Source organism: Anolis carolinensis, chromosome 1 (genome assembly GCF_035594765.1).
Source record: "Anolis carolinensis isolate JA03-04 chromosome 1, rAnoCar3.1.pri, whole genome shotgun sequence".
Lineage (NCBI taxonomy): Eukaryota > Metazoa > Chordata > Lepidosauria > Squamata > Dactyloidae > Anolis > Anolis carolinensis.
The window spans coordinates 344,077,759-344,093,716 of record NC_085841.1 but is presented as its reverse complement, the minus strand read 5'-3'; the positions used below and the strand labels follow the sequence as shown (position 1 = coordinate 344,093,716).

The 15,958-nt window shown below is 36.4% G+C and overlaps 1 protein-coding gene across 3 annotated transcripts in view; it reads left to right on the top strand.

The window, feature by feature from the left end:
- Positions 1 to 15,958, top strand: part of atg2b (autophagy related 2B) — a 65,507-nt gene that overhangs the window by 13,914 nt on the left and 35,635 nt on the right. For 2 of the 3 annotated variants that reach the window (XM_008108665.3, XM_008108614.3), the window contains exons 3-15: positions 147 to 299; positions 1,046 to 1,148; positions 2,712 to 2,874; positions 3,657 to 3,836; positions 4,506 to 4,602; positions 5,900 to 6,118; positions 6,583 to 6,737; positions 7,792 to 7,903; positions 11,179 to 11,440; positions 12,222 to 12,372; positions 13,736 to 13,831; positions 14,170 to 14,358; positions 15,436 to 15,709. In XM_008108665.3, the coding sequence (XP_008106872.2) occupies positions 147 to 299; positions 1,046 to 1,148; positions 2,712 to 2,874; positions 3,657 to 3,836; positions 4,506 to 4,602; positions 5,900 to 6,118; positions 6,583 to 6,737; positions 7,792 to 7,903; positions 11,179 to 11,440; positions 12,222 to 12,372; positions 13,736 to 13,831; positions 14,170 to 14,358; positions 15,436 to 15,709 (2,154 nt within the window). The remainder of the gene's footprint in view (positions 1 to 146; positions 300 to 1,045; positions 1,149 to 2,711; positions 2,875 to 3,656; positions 3,837 to 4,505; positions 4,603 to 5,899; positions 6,119 to 6,582; positions 6,738 to 7,791; positions 7,904 to 11,178; positions 11,441 to 12,221; positions 12,373 to 13,735; positions 13,832 to 14,169; positions 14,359 to 15,435; positions 15,710 to 15,958) is intronic. The other variant, XM_003214321.4, reaches the window with a different exon arrangement.

Sequence of the window (15,958 nt, the reverse complement as noted above, 5' to 3'; positions counted from 1 at the left end):
CAGATCTCATATGCAAAGACAGTTCACATGCTTCTATGCACAGGTTGTACTCCTGATTCTTCTAAAGGAGATTTCTGTATGGATGTACTTTGTTTTTGAAGCCTGTTAATGACAAAACACTTTGGGCTTTTTATTATTTTTTGTAGCTTCTGGTTCAGAGCCCATGTATTGGTCAAGCTTTATGACAAGTAGTATGCAGCTTGCAAAAGAATGTCTTAGCCAAAAACTGACAGATGAACAAGGAGAAGGGTCCCAGCCTTTTGAAGGACTTGAGAAGTTTGCTGAAACAATTGAAACAGGTACTATTTTTTCCATAAACAATACAAAGGTAGAGTTTGGAAATTCATAGTTTGTCAGTTGAATGACTATGTGTTATACTTTTCAGTTTGAAAATGCTAATTTCTAATGCTATTAAATTATTTGATAAAACCAGTTAATTTTTATACACAACCTAACCTTAATAGTATTTAGTAAGAATTAATTGTCTGTTGCTTATAGATGTGAAGTTAAACAATTGGGTCATACTTTAGCTCTGTGTAAATATCAATAAGGCTCTATGTAGAACTCACTGAGGCCCCTTCCACACTGTCCTATATCCCAGAATCTGATCCCAGATTAGCTGAGTATCCTAAATGATCTGGCTGTGTAGACTCATATAATCCAGTTTGAAGCAGATAACCTGGGATCAGATCCCGGGATATAGGACAGTGTAGAAGAGGCCTGAGCTCATCCCCCATCTCATGCATGGACCATTATAGAATAACCATACTGTATATAGAAGGGGAAACCAGTATGTTTGTTTCATATCATGATTCTTTTCAAGATGCTCTCAGAAAGAAAGGGTGGACTGGGTAATTAACATGAACAGCACTTAGCAGCAGCCTCTTCTGTGGGATGATTTGTGGAGAATTAGGCAGTGAAACAGAAAGAAGATTTTCCCTTTAAGAGAACAGGTGCATTAGTAGCTCAGTCACCAAATGTAATATCATGTATAGATTCTTCATTTGTGTGTGACCTCATCTCTTTATTGGTTTCTTTATTATAGTTTTAAGAAGAGTGAAAGTCAACTTTTTAGATACTGTTCTGAGAATTGAGCATGTGCCAGATAATTCTAAAAGCGGAACAGCACTTGAAATTCACATTGAGAAGTAAGTAGTGTGCCTCTGCCCTCCCTTCCCTTTTCAAGTGAAGAATAATTTGTGCTGTATATGAGATGTTATATACAAGTGCTGCTGAATTCCATGATAACTGGAATCTGACAGCTGATTATCCCTTTCGCTTTAGACCTTGATTGGAAATTTACCATACAGAATACCTTACAGAATATATTGCATATATTTAGGTACAGGTACAATAATGTTATAGTGTAGATTGACCTGAAAGGTCTACACAGACACTGTGGTCTATAAGGATGCTAAAATTAAGATGAACAGAGCTGCACATAGTAATTGTAAAATACTTACATACACACATTGTTTTTCACCGGTCACTGTTTAAGAGAGTTTTGAATCCAAAATGTTTATGGTAACTACCTATTTGTTTCATAGTTGCTTTCCATTGAAAGTTTTCAACTGTATTAAATGTGCACCGTCTACTATCAAAAGAACATTGTTTGAAGAAAAAAAAGCTACCATTTGGAATTCATCTACATTTTTAAATGAAGATTTGAAATGATTGAAATTTTGGAAAGAATCCAACATGATTATAGTACAGGTTGACTATTCCTTTTGAATAGTATTTCCATCAGGATTTGGAGGTCGGACCAGGAGAAGTTACTTATGTGCAGGTTGTGTATCCCTCATCTAAAGTGGTTGGGACCAGAAGTGTTTTGGATTTTGATTTTTGTTTCTTTTTGGATTTCGGAATTCCTGTTCTTGCTTGTACATATATGATAGATATCTTGGAGATAGAACCCAAATCTAAACACAAAATTCATTTATGTTCTATACATACCCTTTACACAGAGTCTGAATTTATTTAGGCATAAAAGCATGAAAATGCTGTGCTTGAAACAAAGCTTGCGTACAATGAACCATCAGAAAGCAAAAGTATCACTTTCAATGTGGACCATTTTTTATTTGATTGGATTATTTTGGATAAGGATGCCTTTATTGGGTATAATCTTCCTTTTCAGGATCTAGCAAAGACTATGTATCTCAGTGGCTCCCAACCTTTGGGCCTCCGGGTATTTTGGACTTCAGTTCCAACAGTTCCTATCAGCTGGTTAGCTGGCTGGGATTTCTGGGAGTTGAAGTCCAAAACACCTTGAGGCTCAAAGGCTGGGAACCACTGCTGTATATAGAGTAGACCTACCCTGAATTTGTCCTGCACCGGGAAAAGGTGATGGATGGAAAAATATGGTTCAAAGCACATTGGCTTAAGTGGTTGAGTTTTCTCTGTTGCCCTACAGATGGAGTTTGTGGGTTACTTTGAATTGAAAGGTTGCAATACATGGATCTTGATGAACGTCTAAGTTATACATGCTTTTGGTCTAAGTTATAAATAATGCTTGATTTCCATAAAGATTTTTAAAAAGAAAGTTTGTCTTTGACCTCATTTTCTTAAAAGGAAGCAGACTGTCTAAAAGTTTCCATCTAAAATCATCAGTGTATCTTCAGAAATACAAATATGGCTAGAGATGCCATGTTAATTTTAAAAAATGTAACATTTCCTTCCATTCTTACTGTATTTCTTTTCTGCCGCCTTTGTAGAACAATGTATTGTGATGAAACTGCTGACGAATGCTCTGGAATTAATATTCATCAGCCCACTGCTTTTGCTCACAAATTGCTGCAACTCTCCGGTGTTTCTTTCTTCTGGGATGAATTTCCAGCATCAGCAAAATCCTCACCTGTGTGTTCAGCTACACAGTTGGTAAAAACATTTTTGATCTGTATATGCATATGCATAGTTGATCATGTTTATAACATATTAAGCTATTTTCATATATTCGTTCCAATTGTGACAGAGGTAGCTGCCTATTCTTTATGTTCATTTTTTGCATTGTTGAATGTTTGAGATTCTAGTTCTGTTAGGGCTGGATTGAGCAAGGTTTTTGACATCAGTCAAATCTTTGATTAATTCTAGTTTCCCAGATATTTTTCAGTAAAAACATCTGATTTAGTTGATGTAACGTGGACTTGGTTGTGATAAATTTGTGTTCAGATTTCCATTCTGCCATAGCCAACCAGTGAGCAAGAGTGAATCTAACCTAAATCAAAGTGTTGCTGCAAGTATAACTCCTACTCTGAGCATCTTGGGGGAAAGCAACATATACATGTAACACAAGATCAATGCAGAAAATTCAACAAGTTATTTTGATGTATAGATCTCTAAAGTGATGCCATACTAAAATGTTTAATTAAATTTGAGACCATATTAAAACATTTAAATTGATTATGCTCCTTCAGCTCATGATTTGTATTCTACATGGTATTCCAGTCTTTTGCTATGAAGGCAAGATCGCCCTATACTACTAAAATCTAGATACATCATACTGTTTCAATGCCCTTCTGTCTTTGGGTTACATACTGTGGATGTATGTGAGATATGGCTGAATTATTTATTAAATACACATATACCCTGATTCTTGTTGTGTGTGCAGACTTTTGTTAATTGAGTATGTAGTAACCCTTTCCTCATAATTTATTTTAAAGGTAACAGAACCTAAACTTTCACCAAGCTGGAACCCTAAAATCGTGTACGAGCCACATCCACAGTTAGCAAGGAATGTGCCAGAGGTTTCTCCCTCTGATCCTGTACAGATATGTAGGTTGATTGGAAAGATGGAACTCAGCCTTACATTAAAGCAAAATGAAGTTCTTCCAGGAGCAAAGGTTAGTTGTTGCTTCCTGTGTATCAAGTAAGGTGACATTTAGATTGTTAGTACTGACATTTAGTTCTAGATACAAATGGCAGGCATTGTGTCTTCTCTTCCCTGTATGTGTTACTCATTGGCTTAATGTTAATATCTCTCTCTTTCCCTTTTCCTGAGCTCTGACTAGAGTGGACAATGCAAAGGAAATTTCTAGCTGCTGTCCACATACTCCAGAACAGTAAAACAGCTCTAAATTATCTCACCCTTCTTTGCTAGATGGTCCCCAGAAAGCCTTTTCTGTTAAGTAGTTCTTCCCAATCCTCCCACTGTCCTAATAATTCCCAATGAACACCATCAGTAACTATTGTTTGGTAATGCACACTGGGTTTTTTTCCTCCATACTTCCTGAATAAAACAGTCAGAGAAATATGAAGATGTCAAATAACTTACATAAATACCAACATTTAAGGCATTGTGTTAATACCATATTTAAAAATGTTTTATGTGATGAGATGTGGTTGGTTTTTGTTTGAATCTTTATCCCAATCGTCTTTACTAAAGATTTCTAATATTAACATGGAATTAAAATCAGGCATTAAATGGTTGATGATTAGATTGTACATTACATTTTAAGTGAAAATTAGTGCCTTTTGTGTGTATCTTTAAAACCTTTTATTTTTCTTTTTAGTTGGATGTAGATGGACAGATAGATTCTATTCATCTGTTCCTGTCACCGAGACAGGTGCATCTTTTGCTGGATATGTTAGCAACTATTGCAGGGCCAGGCAAGTAGAAACTGCTTCGCACTATTGCTAAGGTTTTAAATAATTCCCAGATCAAGTAAATTCAATGACACAATCAAGTTGAGAACTGAAATTGGGAATTAAGTGCATGGCTTAAGTTTGTCCCATTCAAGTACAAAAATTTTATAACAAGGTAAAGAAGGAAATTGAGGATTTAATAGGACACAAATTGGGATTGAATAATAAAGAATTCTTCACCCGGAAATTAGACAAGAATGAAAACATTAAGGATTGGGGGAAATTATAAAATACGTGATAGTTGCTGCTCAAGCAACTGTTACCTTGGGTTAGAAAGAGCAGAGAAATTGGGAAGTTAAAAAATGGAATGGAAACCTAGCTGACTTTATGCTCCAGGATTGCATCCTTGAAAGGAGACCCAAATATACATCAGGCCAAATAAAAGAAAAACTGGGATCTGAAATGGGGAAGATTGGTAGATAAGGTCAAAGGAAAAGGAAAATATAAAGAACTGAACCATTCTCTTTTTATGATTGAGCAATTAAAATAATATCTGAATGAAGGAAAATACTGTTCCCAGGGGGAGGGGAAATACTGATAGGCACAAGTGGGAGATAAAGGTGGAATCAGCAAAGTTAAGATTACTAAGAAAATAACATTTGATAAGTACATTGAAATGGTGATGGATTTTGATATTATTCTACCTGTGTTTACAGTAAAAACATATTGAAAAATGTGTGTCTCATTCAAATACAAGAGATTTAGAATGATCTACCTTTGGTTGGATTGTGTTTCAAAGTATGACTGCTTTAATTTGCATTTTTATACTCTGAACCAAAACAGTGTTGGAGGCAGGGGGAGAAACTTTGTTGTCAGGCTTGTATTGATTGGTAAGAGATTTTGGTTTAAAAAAAAATCTTCCTGAATTTAAGCTTAGGACTGCTAAAGATGATTTCTGATCTTTATTGCTGAAGAATCAGTCACGTAATGTTCCAGATAAGAAAATGATAATTCCCTGGTTATGTGTCTTTGTGTTAGTTTACACACTGATTTCTGGCATACATCTTCCTTTCTTCTGGGAAATAATTATGTGACTTCTGGTAAAGTCTAATTTGGAAAAAAAAAACACTAAAATAATTACTACAATAGCTACATTGGCTCTAAATAACACTACTACAGTTGTATTCAAATAACAGGATTTTAGAAATATGAGTTATGAATAGAAGTAATTAAAGTAGATAAGAGAAGGAAAATGTTGTATTTGATGGAACAAGGGAATTGAAACAGAGATCATGTTTGCATATCCTGTGTTTGATTACAGAGAATCCTAGCAGAATTCAGTTATCTAATAAAGACAGAAAAAATCGACCAATGCAACAGGAAGATGAATATCGGATTCAGATGGAGCTCAACCGCTACTTAAGGAAAGAAATTTCTCCAGTAGGTATACAATGTGATCGAAGCTTTTGTGAGACGGAGACAGCCAGAACTCCTTCAAGTCGTGGTGAGCCCCTACTTCACAATCCTAGGAAATGTTCAGGTGATCGAATATTTAGTATACCTTATGTCAGTAATTGTCTGGCCATGATTACACCCTAAACTGAGATGTACATCCTGATGATGTTGAACCAAAGTAAAGAATTTATGAGAGTTATGCACTTAGTCATTTTTCTTGATGGAAACTGAAATGTAAAAGTGTTTAAATACTCATAATTATATCTTGTATTAACAATATAAACTAGATGCTACTTGAGGGGTTAAAATTCAGGCAGTATTTCTACTCTACCCAATATGGTTACTCCGGTGTTTTGTGAGATGCCTTAACAAACCTGTGCAAATTTGATGTCCTTTATTTTTTGAAAACTGTCATAGTCAAACTGCATGTTAGCTTAGTCATCTAGCCTGTTGGCTTTTCATAACATTTACAGTTTGCTTTTGTGTACTTCAGTTAATAGTAGCATTTTCATCAAGAACTATTGATACAATGTATATTTTTTCTCTTAGAAGAAGAAGTTTTCTTTTCAATGGCTGACATGGAGATGTCTCATAGTCTTTCCTCTTTGCCACCCCTTGGAGACCCACCAACTATGGATTTAGAACTTTCTGTAAATAGTGCATACACCGCAACTTCAGCAGAATCTCCACTTGGTACTACAGTTGTAAGTTCATTTTATTACTGCTTTATTTATTTATACAACTAATCCTCAAGCAATGCTTATAAATGCTAATACAGAATAGTAAAAGTAATAATAATAATAATAAAAATAAAAATAACTACAAACAGAGGCACAACTAACACAGTGATCCCTATAGATTAAATAAAAGTTAAATAAAAGCCAATAAGAAGAGGGCAATGCAATATAATCTTACTGCCTATCAATAAATGGATAAAAATGAGTATATATACACAGTTAAATAGAGCAACACAAACTCAGAGTGAATTAAATAGGTCTTCAGTCCATACCAAAAGGTTGATACAAAGAAGTTATAAGACTTAGTTCCATAAAGATAATGGGATTGAAGAAATTTCATAGTCAGTATGCCTATATGAGAACTCTGGAAATTTAAATTGCTTCAAGTTTTACTTATTAATATACAGGCAGGTAAAATGCTCCAGTTACTCAGCCATATAGGGCTCTGCATTATTATGTAAACACTTTGAATTTGGTTTGGTAATATATTGACAATCAATGGAATGCTTTCGAAATGTGTGTAATATGTTTCTGGCAGGCATGGGTAAACAGGAAAACATTATCCAATTAATTCTATGTACTCATGGAGTAGCAGGGCATGGGAATAAGGGAGTTAGACCAAAACCTTCACATAAGTCATTGAACAGCTATAGAGAAGTTACTGCTATAAGACAGCGATAACCTTGTGAGGTCTTTGAAAGTGGAATTGCCCATCAAGTATTCCATAATACCAACTGGAGCAGTTGGTATTATCAAAGCATCTCTATAAACATCCTCAAATCCACAATTACTGGCTAGTAATGGAAAGTGAAAATAGACTTTCTATCACATCAGAGATTGGTTTCTGTGAGTGAATTTTTAGCAAAATAAAATAGGAAAATAGTACTGTAAAACATTAAATGTAATACTATATAACAGTAATATGACCAGGTGTAACTGATAGAATGTATAACAAAGATATTTTAAGCCAGCGTTAGGTTGACAAATCTAAATATAATCATGTTTGTATTTTTAATTTTAGCAGCAACCAGTGTGGGGGGAATTTCTTGAACAACACAAGCAGGAGCCACCACAACTAAGAAGTTCACCATTTACCCCCAGTGTTGTCCACCCAACTCCTCTACGAAGGACTTGTAAGTGTTTAAAAGGAGTAGTTCCACATATATGTTTCACAGTGTAGAATTTTGTGATGCCCAACAGATACATTAACCTCACACAGTAATTTTTCAAGGCCCAAAGGGAACAGACAAAAGGCAAACGAGAGGGTTAAACAAACACAAGTACCGACCAGTGAGGGGACAATAATCTCAAATAAACAGCTAAGGGAGCTTGGACTCTTAGCACAACAAAAGTTATGATGTAATAGGCATAACTGAAACCTGGTGGGATGAGTCCTATAATTGGAATGTAGCAATAGAGGGGTATAACCTATTTCAGAAAAACAGACCAAACAGGAGAGGGGTGGAATAGCAGTATATGTCAAAGATATTTAGACATGTGAAGAGATGCAAGACTTCAATCCTGGATAAGAATTAAGGGGACAAGGACTGAAAAAGGCACAGTTGGGGGGGAGAACTGAATGAAGCCTTCCTTGACCAGATGACCAAACATGCAGAAAGAAGAGAGATAGTGGTAATGGGGGGTTTCAACTACTCTGGTATTTGTTGGAAAACAAACTTTGCCAAGAGTACAAAATCCAACAAATTCCTCACTTGCCTTGTAGACAATTTTATTGTCCAGAAGGTAGAAGAAGCAACAAATGTCCAGAAGGTAGAAGAGGATCTGATCCTAACTAACATTGAGGATCTGATCAATGGAGTGGAAGTGGTGGGCTCCTTAGGTGGGAGTGACTATGTGCTCCTCCAGTTTGTGATACAAATGAGGAGTGAAACTAAGAGAACTCAAACATGCATTCTAGACTTTAGGAGAGCTGGCTTCAGGAAATACTGAGTGTGATTCCATGGACAAGAATACTAAAAAAGAAAAGGAGTTACTGATTGATGGGAGTTTTTTAAAGGTGAGATACTGAAGGCACAATTGCAAACAGTGCCAGCAAGGAGAAAAAAATATACAGGAGAAGTGTAAAACAACCAGAATGGATGTCCAAAGAACTTTTGAGCTAAGATTTAAAAGAGACATGCACAAGAAATGGAAAAGGAGGGAAATCATCAAAGAGGAGTTTAAATAAATAACTAACATATGTACGGAAAAGGTTCGTAAGGCTAAGGCACAAAATGAGCTCAGATTTGCCAGAGAGATTAAAACCAATAATAAGGGTTTTTTTGGTTATGTCAGTAGAAAAAGGAAACGGTAGGGCTTTGGCGTGGAGAGGGTGGTGAAATGCTAATGGGATAGGGGAAAGGCAGAGCTGTTCAACACCTTCTTTGCCTCACTTTTCTCCCAAAAGGAGATTGGTGCTCAACCTGAGCAATATGAGGTAATAGGGAAAATGCAACCCAAAATAAGTAAACAAGTAGTCCAGGAATACCTGGCTACTCTAAATGAATTCAAGTCTCCAGGGCCAGATGAACTATATCCAAGAGTATTGAAGGAACTAGCAGAAGACATTTCAGAACCGCTAGCAATAATCTTTGAGAATTCTTGAGGAACAGAAGTCCCAGCAGACTGGAGGAGGGCAAATGTTGTCACTGTCTTCAAGAAGGGAAAAAAGAGGAACCTGATATCAATACCAGGAAAGATTCTGGAGCAGATCATTAAGGATGCAGTCTGCAATCACTTAGAATGTAATGCTGTGGTTACTAAAGGTCAACATGAATTTCTGAAAAACAAGTCATACCAGACTACTCTTACAGTAGAGTCTCACTTATCCAACATAAAAGGGCCGGCAGAACGTTGGATAAGTGAAAATGTTGAATAATAAGGAGAGATTAAGTTATGATTTTACAAATTAAGCACCAAAACATCATTTTTACAACAAATTGACAGAAAAAGCAGTTCAATACACGGTAATGTTATGTAGTAATTACTGTATTTACAAATTTAGCACCAAAACTTTGCAATGTATTGAAAACATTGACTACAAAAACATTGACTATTAAAAGGCCAACTGTGTTGGATAATACAGAATGTTGGACAAATGAAGGTTGGATAAGCGAGACTCTACTGTATTTCTTTTTTCGATAGAGTTACAAGTTTTGTAGAGTCGGGAAATACTATGGATGAAGCATACCTTGTTCTTCCTTTTTTGTCATATGCTATTTCTCAAATTGTGCCATAGACCATTAATTACTAATATTAAAAAATTAGAGTGAAACTGAAAAAAACGCTATACTAACCATCATGTTAAAATACAACCTGAAGAACATTCCAGTAGAATTTTAAGACAATGTGAAAATAGATTTTTATTATTAAGTCTAATTGACCAGAGCGAGAAGAACTCTGGACTAAAGCCCAGGGACACTGTCAAAAGAGGAATGTAAAAGAGACACTATCTGCAGCCAAAAAAGGAGGAGGAGGAGTCTCAGATGGAACCCTTCAAGCAGTTGGGGACAGATGGTGACAGACATAGACATTAACCCCTGAATGCAACTGTTCATAAGGAACAAAGAGGACTACTATAATCAAAGTTGTGGTCCTGTTATGGACGGGAATCTGTGACAGCTTGACCCTTGCCATTACGGCCACAAATTGACTGAAGGAAAACAGCTAAAACGGATCTGTGTACAAGCCTAAAAGTCAACTTTTTTTGCCAAAGTGAAGATTCAGGTTTCCTTCAGCATTCCAATTATTCTGTATTATTTCCTATTGAATTCAGTGTTTTGCATCTCATTGACACATGAAACAATTAGCTGGACATGTTTTATTCATATCTCCAAATCAAACTGGGCAGATTAGAAATGTACCTTATGTGGAGAAGTGTTTTGTTAAGTGAAATAAAAGATACCGTATATATTCGAGTATAAGCCGACCCGAACATAAGCTGAGGCACCTAATTTTACCACAAAAAACTGGGAAAACTTATTGACTTGAGTATAAAACTGGGAAATGCAGCAGCTACTGGTAATTTAAAAAAAATAGATACCAATAAAATTACATTAATTGAGGCATCAGTAGGTAAATGTTTTTGAATATTTATATAAAACTAATTTAACATAAGACTGTCTAACTCTGATTACCATACATACTTGGGTATAACCCGACCTAAATATAAACCAGCTAGGACCCTCACTCAAGAATAAGCTGAGGGGTTTTTTTTCCAGCCCTAAAAGGGAGCTGAGAATCTCGGCTTATACTTGAGTATATACAGTAGTTAAATCAAGGCTTGACTGATATTGTGAAACATCCATGAAGCAATTTTAGTAATTAGCTTTTTTACTAGTTGTTTATATTGTTATTGGCTTACTACTGAGAAGACCTTAATCGCTATGTATTTTGTCTCTTGTTCCAGCTCTTCCATCCAGATCTGTTTCAGTGGATGAATCTAGGCCCGAACTTCTTTTTAGGCTAGCAGTGGGTGCTTTCTCAGTGTCAGTGCTCCATATCGATCCTCTATCACCACCTGAAACATCACTAAATATTAGTCCACTGACACCAATGGCGCAGGATTTTTTTACCAGAATAGAAAAGGTTAATCCAGCTGAGTTTCCAACAGAAGACTTTCTGTCCTTCCGAGAAGTATTTGCAAAGGCTTGTTCACATGACCATCTTAGGTACAACCTCTTATTCTTTGGCTCATGCAGCAAACAAAGCAAAGCCTTCTGTGTGAACTTCAATAGCTAACATAGTTAGTAATAATAACTTTTACTAGAATTTACTAGATATTTTATCTCATAAATCCAGATTATTATTCTTGGTAAAGAAGGCAGGACTTAGCATCTCTCCTAAAGCTACCAACCATGTTTTTGCCAATTAAATTATTTAAGCTTAAAAGCCTACCCATGCAGGAGATTGAAAAGGTAATGGTTGGTGAAAGAAAGTAATCCTTAGGTTGGTGCTCTTCCTCTAGTGCTGTTTGGAAGGAGGCTAATAAGTTAGTATGTATTTGCAAGAAACAAAGATGAGGCATGCCAGCTATGCAAAGTGAAGTCATGCCATGATGGTATGATCTTGGATCCTGGAAATGATGTCTTCTGCAAGATACAAAGACTAAATGTGGAATTTGTTTCAAAAAGGCACCATATCCTCCAGAATTTAAGAATGGGTTATAGGTGGTAGTACATTGTTGCCTACTAGTAGAATATTATGCACAGATCAAAACTGTCAAAATGTATCAAATCACTTTGATGCAAGACTTAGGAATTGCATTTTATAGCATTTTTTTCAATTCCTATAAAATTTGTTCCTTTTGGTACCTTTTGGAAACCAACTCTTCAAATATACGTTGGGGTAGTATAGAAAGATAAATTTGAGTTTTAATTACATTGGCAGTTAAATTATTTCCTCAACAAAAATCATTGTATACATATTTTCTCCCTTTGTTTCTCACCACAGATTTGTAGGTACAGGCATCAAAGTCTCCTATGAACAAAGACAAAGATCGGCCTCCCGTTGTTTCAGTACAGATTTATCCATTGGGCAAATGGAACTTCTGGAATGTCTTTTTTCTACAGACTCTCATTCTGAAATACCTCATTATACCGAGGTAAAAATCTGTATATCTAGTTAATGCTAAGAGACAATGTGATGTAGTGGTTTAAGTACCGGACGTTGACTCTGGAGAACAGGGTTCAGATCCCTGCTCAGCCCATTAGGTGACCTTGGGCAAGTCACATACTGTCAGCTTCCAAACAAGGCATACCCCTTCTGAACAAATCTTGCCAAGAAAACCTTATGATAGCTTTACTTTAGGATGACTTGAAGGCACACAACAACAATGTTACTGCAGGAAATTGAAATATATTGAGAAAAAGCAACACTTGTAACTAGTAGTATACTATAGGAACAATTGTTTTTTGACATTATTGGCCTTTTGGACAATATTGCGTGTTTGAATTGAATGGGAAATTTCATTTCACACTTGGCTAGTTGATTGTGAGATGGAAAAACATTTTCATTGTTACAGGTAATGGGATATTTTTACAGACTAAAAGTTTTGATAATGTACACGGTGTGCTTCTTACTAATCTGTGGTCAACAGATATTCTACCAAATGAACAGTTGAAGAAGCATTTCAGACAAAAATAGTTTCCTTTCTCACCTGAAAGCGATATAAATCTATTGTATCTAAAAGTGACTTGTTAATGATGCTGCTAAGACTGAAGAAAGTCCCTAAAGCACACTCTAGTGTTACTCCATGATGACAGGATGTCCTCCTTGCACTGAGCAGAACATGGTCAAAGGAGTTATACTTTTGTTGGATTAATTTTCTTTTCTTCACATTTCCTGTGGCTCCCCATTTTCTATATTCAGCCTAGGTATAAAAGAGGGATGGTATCTTGAAATGATAATTATAGCATTGCAGCACACTTTCGTAAACATCAAATAAAATGTGGGAAATCTCAAAGCCCTATTTGATAGATTGGAATCATAGAATCATAGAATAGTAAAGTTGGAAGAGACCTCATGGGCCATCCAGTCCAACCCCCTGCCAAGAAGCAGGAAATCGCATTCAAAGCACCCCCGACAGATGGCCATCCAGCCTCTGCTTAAAAGCCTCCAAAGAAGGAGCCTCCACCACAGTCCGGGGGAAAGAGTTCCACTGCCGAACAGCCCTCACTGTGAGGAAGTTCTTCCTGATGTTCAGGTGGAATCTCCTTTCCTGTAGTTTGAAGCCATTGTTCCGTGTCCTAGTCTGCAGGGCAGCAGAAAACAAGCTTGCTCTCTCCTCCCTATGACTTCCCCTCACATATTTGTACATGGCTATCATGTTTATTACTTGACCAAATATCACCTCATGGGAAAATAAAATAAAACAGGCATTCTTCTTAATTAGAAACTTTTAAAAACTCTGTTCATTGTATCTTATTTTAATCGGCTCAGCTGAAATTATTGTTTTTTTTTTAAAGCTGCTGATGTTTAACTCTGAAAAACAAGGAAATAAGCTGCACCCTCTCTCATGCCTTCAGCTCCATTACAAGCACTCAGACAACAAAGGACCTCAGGTAAAGTTGAAAATATTATTTCCTCAGACATTAGCAAAACAAATGTGCCTTTTAATATTGTATTGTATGTAACTTTGTAGAAACAGTGGCTGGGATCCAATAGAGAACATCCACGTGGAAAAGTCTTCCTGTCTAGAATTAGGGGTGGGGGGAACAGTAGTCTTCATGGCTGCAGCTCCCTGTCTGCCTCAGAAAGTTGCTCAGTAATGCTAGATACCCAATGTTTATGTTGTGTTGGAGAGGAGAGATTTTTGTCATGTTGGTGTCAGCGCAGTGTTGGATTTCAACTAGCATTTTACATTTTGCTACTAAAACCTCTTGTGTCCTTTTTGTGATAGGGCAGCCAAGGGAGACTGAGCTCAGTTCCACAAAAAGCAGACTTGCAAATCAAGCTGAGTCCAGCATTCTGTGAGCTGGATATTAGTATTGTAGACAGACTAAACTCATTGCTTCAGCCACAGAAGTTAACCACAGTGGAAATGATGGCATCACATATGTACACCTCATACAACAAACACATTAGCCTGGTAAGTAGAGAATAATACTGCTTTGTTGTTGGCAAACTATTTATTTGACCAACAGAAATCCATCTTTTGTTCAATAATGTGTTGCAGGAAAAAATTTGCTTATGCAGAAGAAAAACTGTTGGGATAGTTATTGTGCTGGCATATGAGAGGGAGAAAGCAGGAACACAAGAGATATTTATATTGTTCTTACAGGCCCAGTTAAGTAGCAAGGCCAGGAAGCATGATCATGCCCTAATAGGTGTCTGTACTGCTGTAAATTGTACTTTGTCTAATGCAGAATTGGACAGATCCCAGAAGAGTCCTGGGAAGAGCACCCAGGGTGCTACCATGCCCTTAACACACACACACACACACACACACACACACACACACACACACACCACTTTATAATTTTGACTTCCGAAAGCACCTCATATTCTCAAGAAAGTTGTTTTGTAACTGTGGGTCCCAACCCTAAATTGCTCAAATTTTTTAGCTCACAAAAATTCACAACAGTAAAAGTTTTCTTAATGCCACTTAGACATTTACATGAATCTGTTGGAAACAAAATGCAGTGTTTACTATGCAGAATGCAGCAGCTGTACTTCATAAAAAGGAAAATCATCCGGTTTATCAAGCTTTGTAAATGCTGATTTATTACCAGTAAATGTTTAATTTGTATACCTACTTTATATGCCTATATATCTGGTGTTGCATTAAAATGTTTCAGGCGGAAAGAAGTCACAAAAAGAAAAAGGTTTAAAAGACCTGCTCTAGAATACTGCTTCTTAAACTGTGGGTCCCAACCTAAACTTCTTATCTCAGTGTTGGAATCACATAAAAAATTGACAATTTAGTGAATCAGTCGGATCTAAGCCCTTTTTTAAATTCCAGAACCTTTTGTACTATTCCCGTCATAAGAATCAAAGCAGTAATTAGGCATGCCTTGGACTTCGTAAAATAGTGTAATTACTGGTTTGCAAAGTATAGTAGGTATATTAAGAAAAAGGACTTTTCATCAAGAAATCTTCCACACTGATTTTAATTCATTGTTAAAAAATAACAGTGTTTTTAAACATCCCTTTCTTCCTTTTTTAGCACAAAGCATTTGCTGAAATTTTTCTGGATGATTCACGTACTCCTGCAAACTGCAAAGTCTCTGTTCAAGTGATGGCACCAGCTTTGAAACTTTCAGTTCGCTTCCCAATACCTGACCTACGATCAGACCCAGAACGAGGACCCTGGTTTAAGAAGTCTCTTCAGAAGGAAATTCTGCAGTTAGAATTCACGGATATAGAACTTAAAACTGAATTTACCGGAGGGCCAACTCCAGAGCAAGTTAAATTGGAGCTCACCTTTAAAGAACTAACTGGTAAGACTCTGTGATAACTTTCAAGAGATTGTTACAACTACCTTGATCACAAGAAATGTTAGGGAGCTATTAGTAAGATGGTACCTATTTATTAAACCAGTTCCTATTTCCATGGGAATATATAGACTTTCATCAACAAAGAAGAGAAACGGGTGTTGTGTGGTTTCCGGGCTGTATGGCCGTATTCTAGCAGCATTTTTCCCTGATGTTTCACTTGCATCTGTGGCTAGCATCTTTAAGGGATCCTCT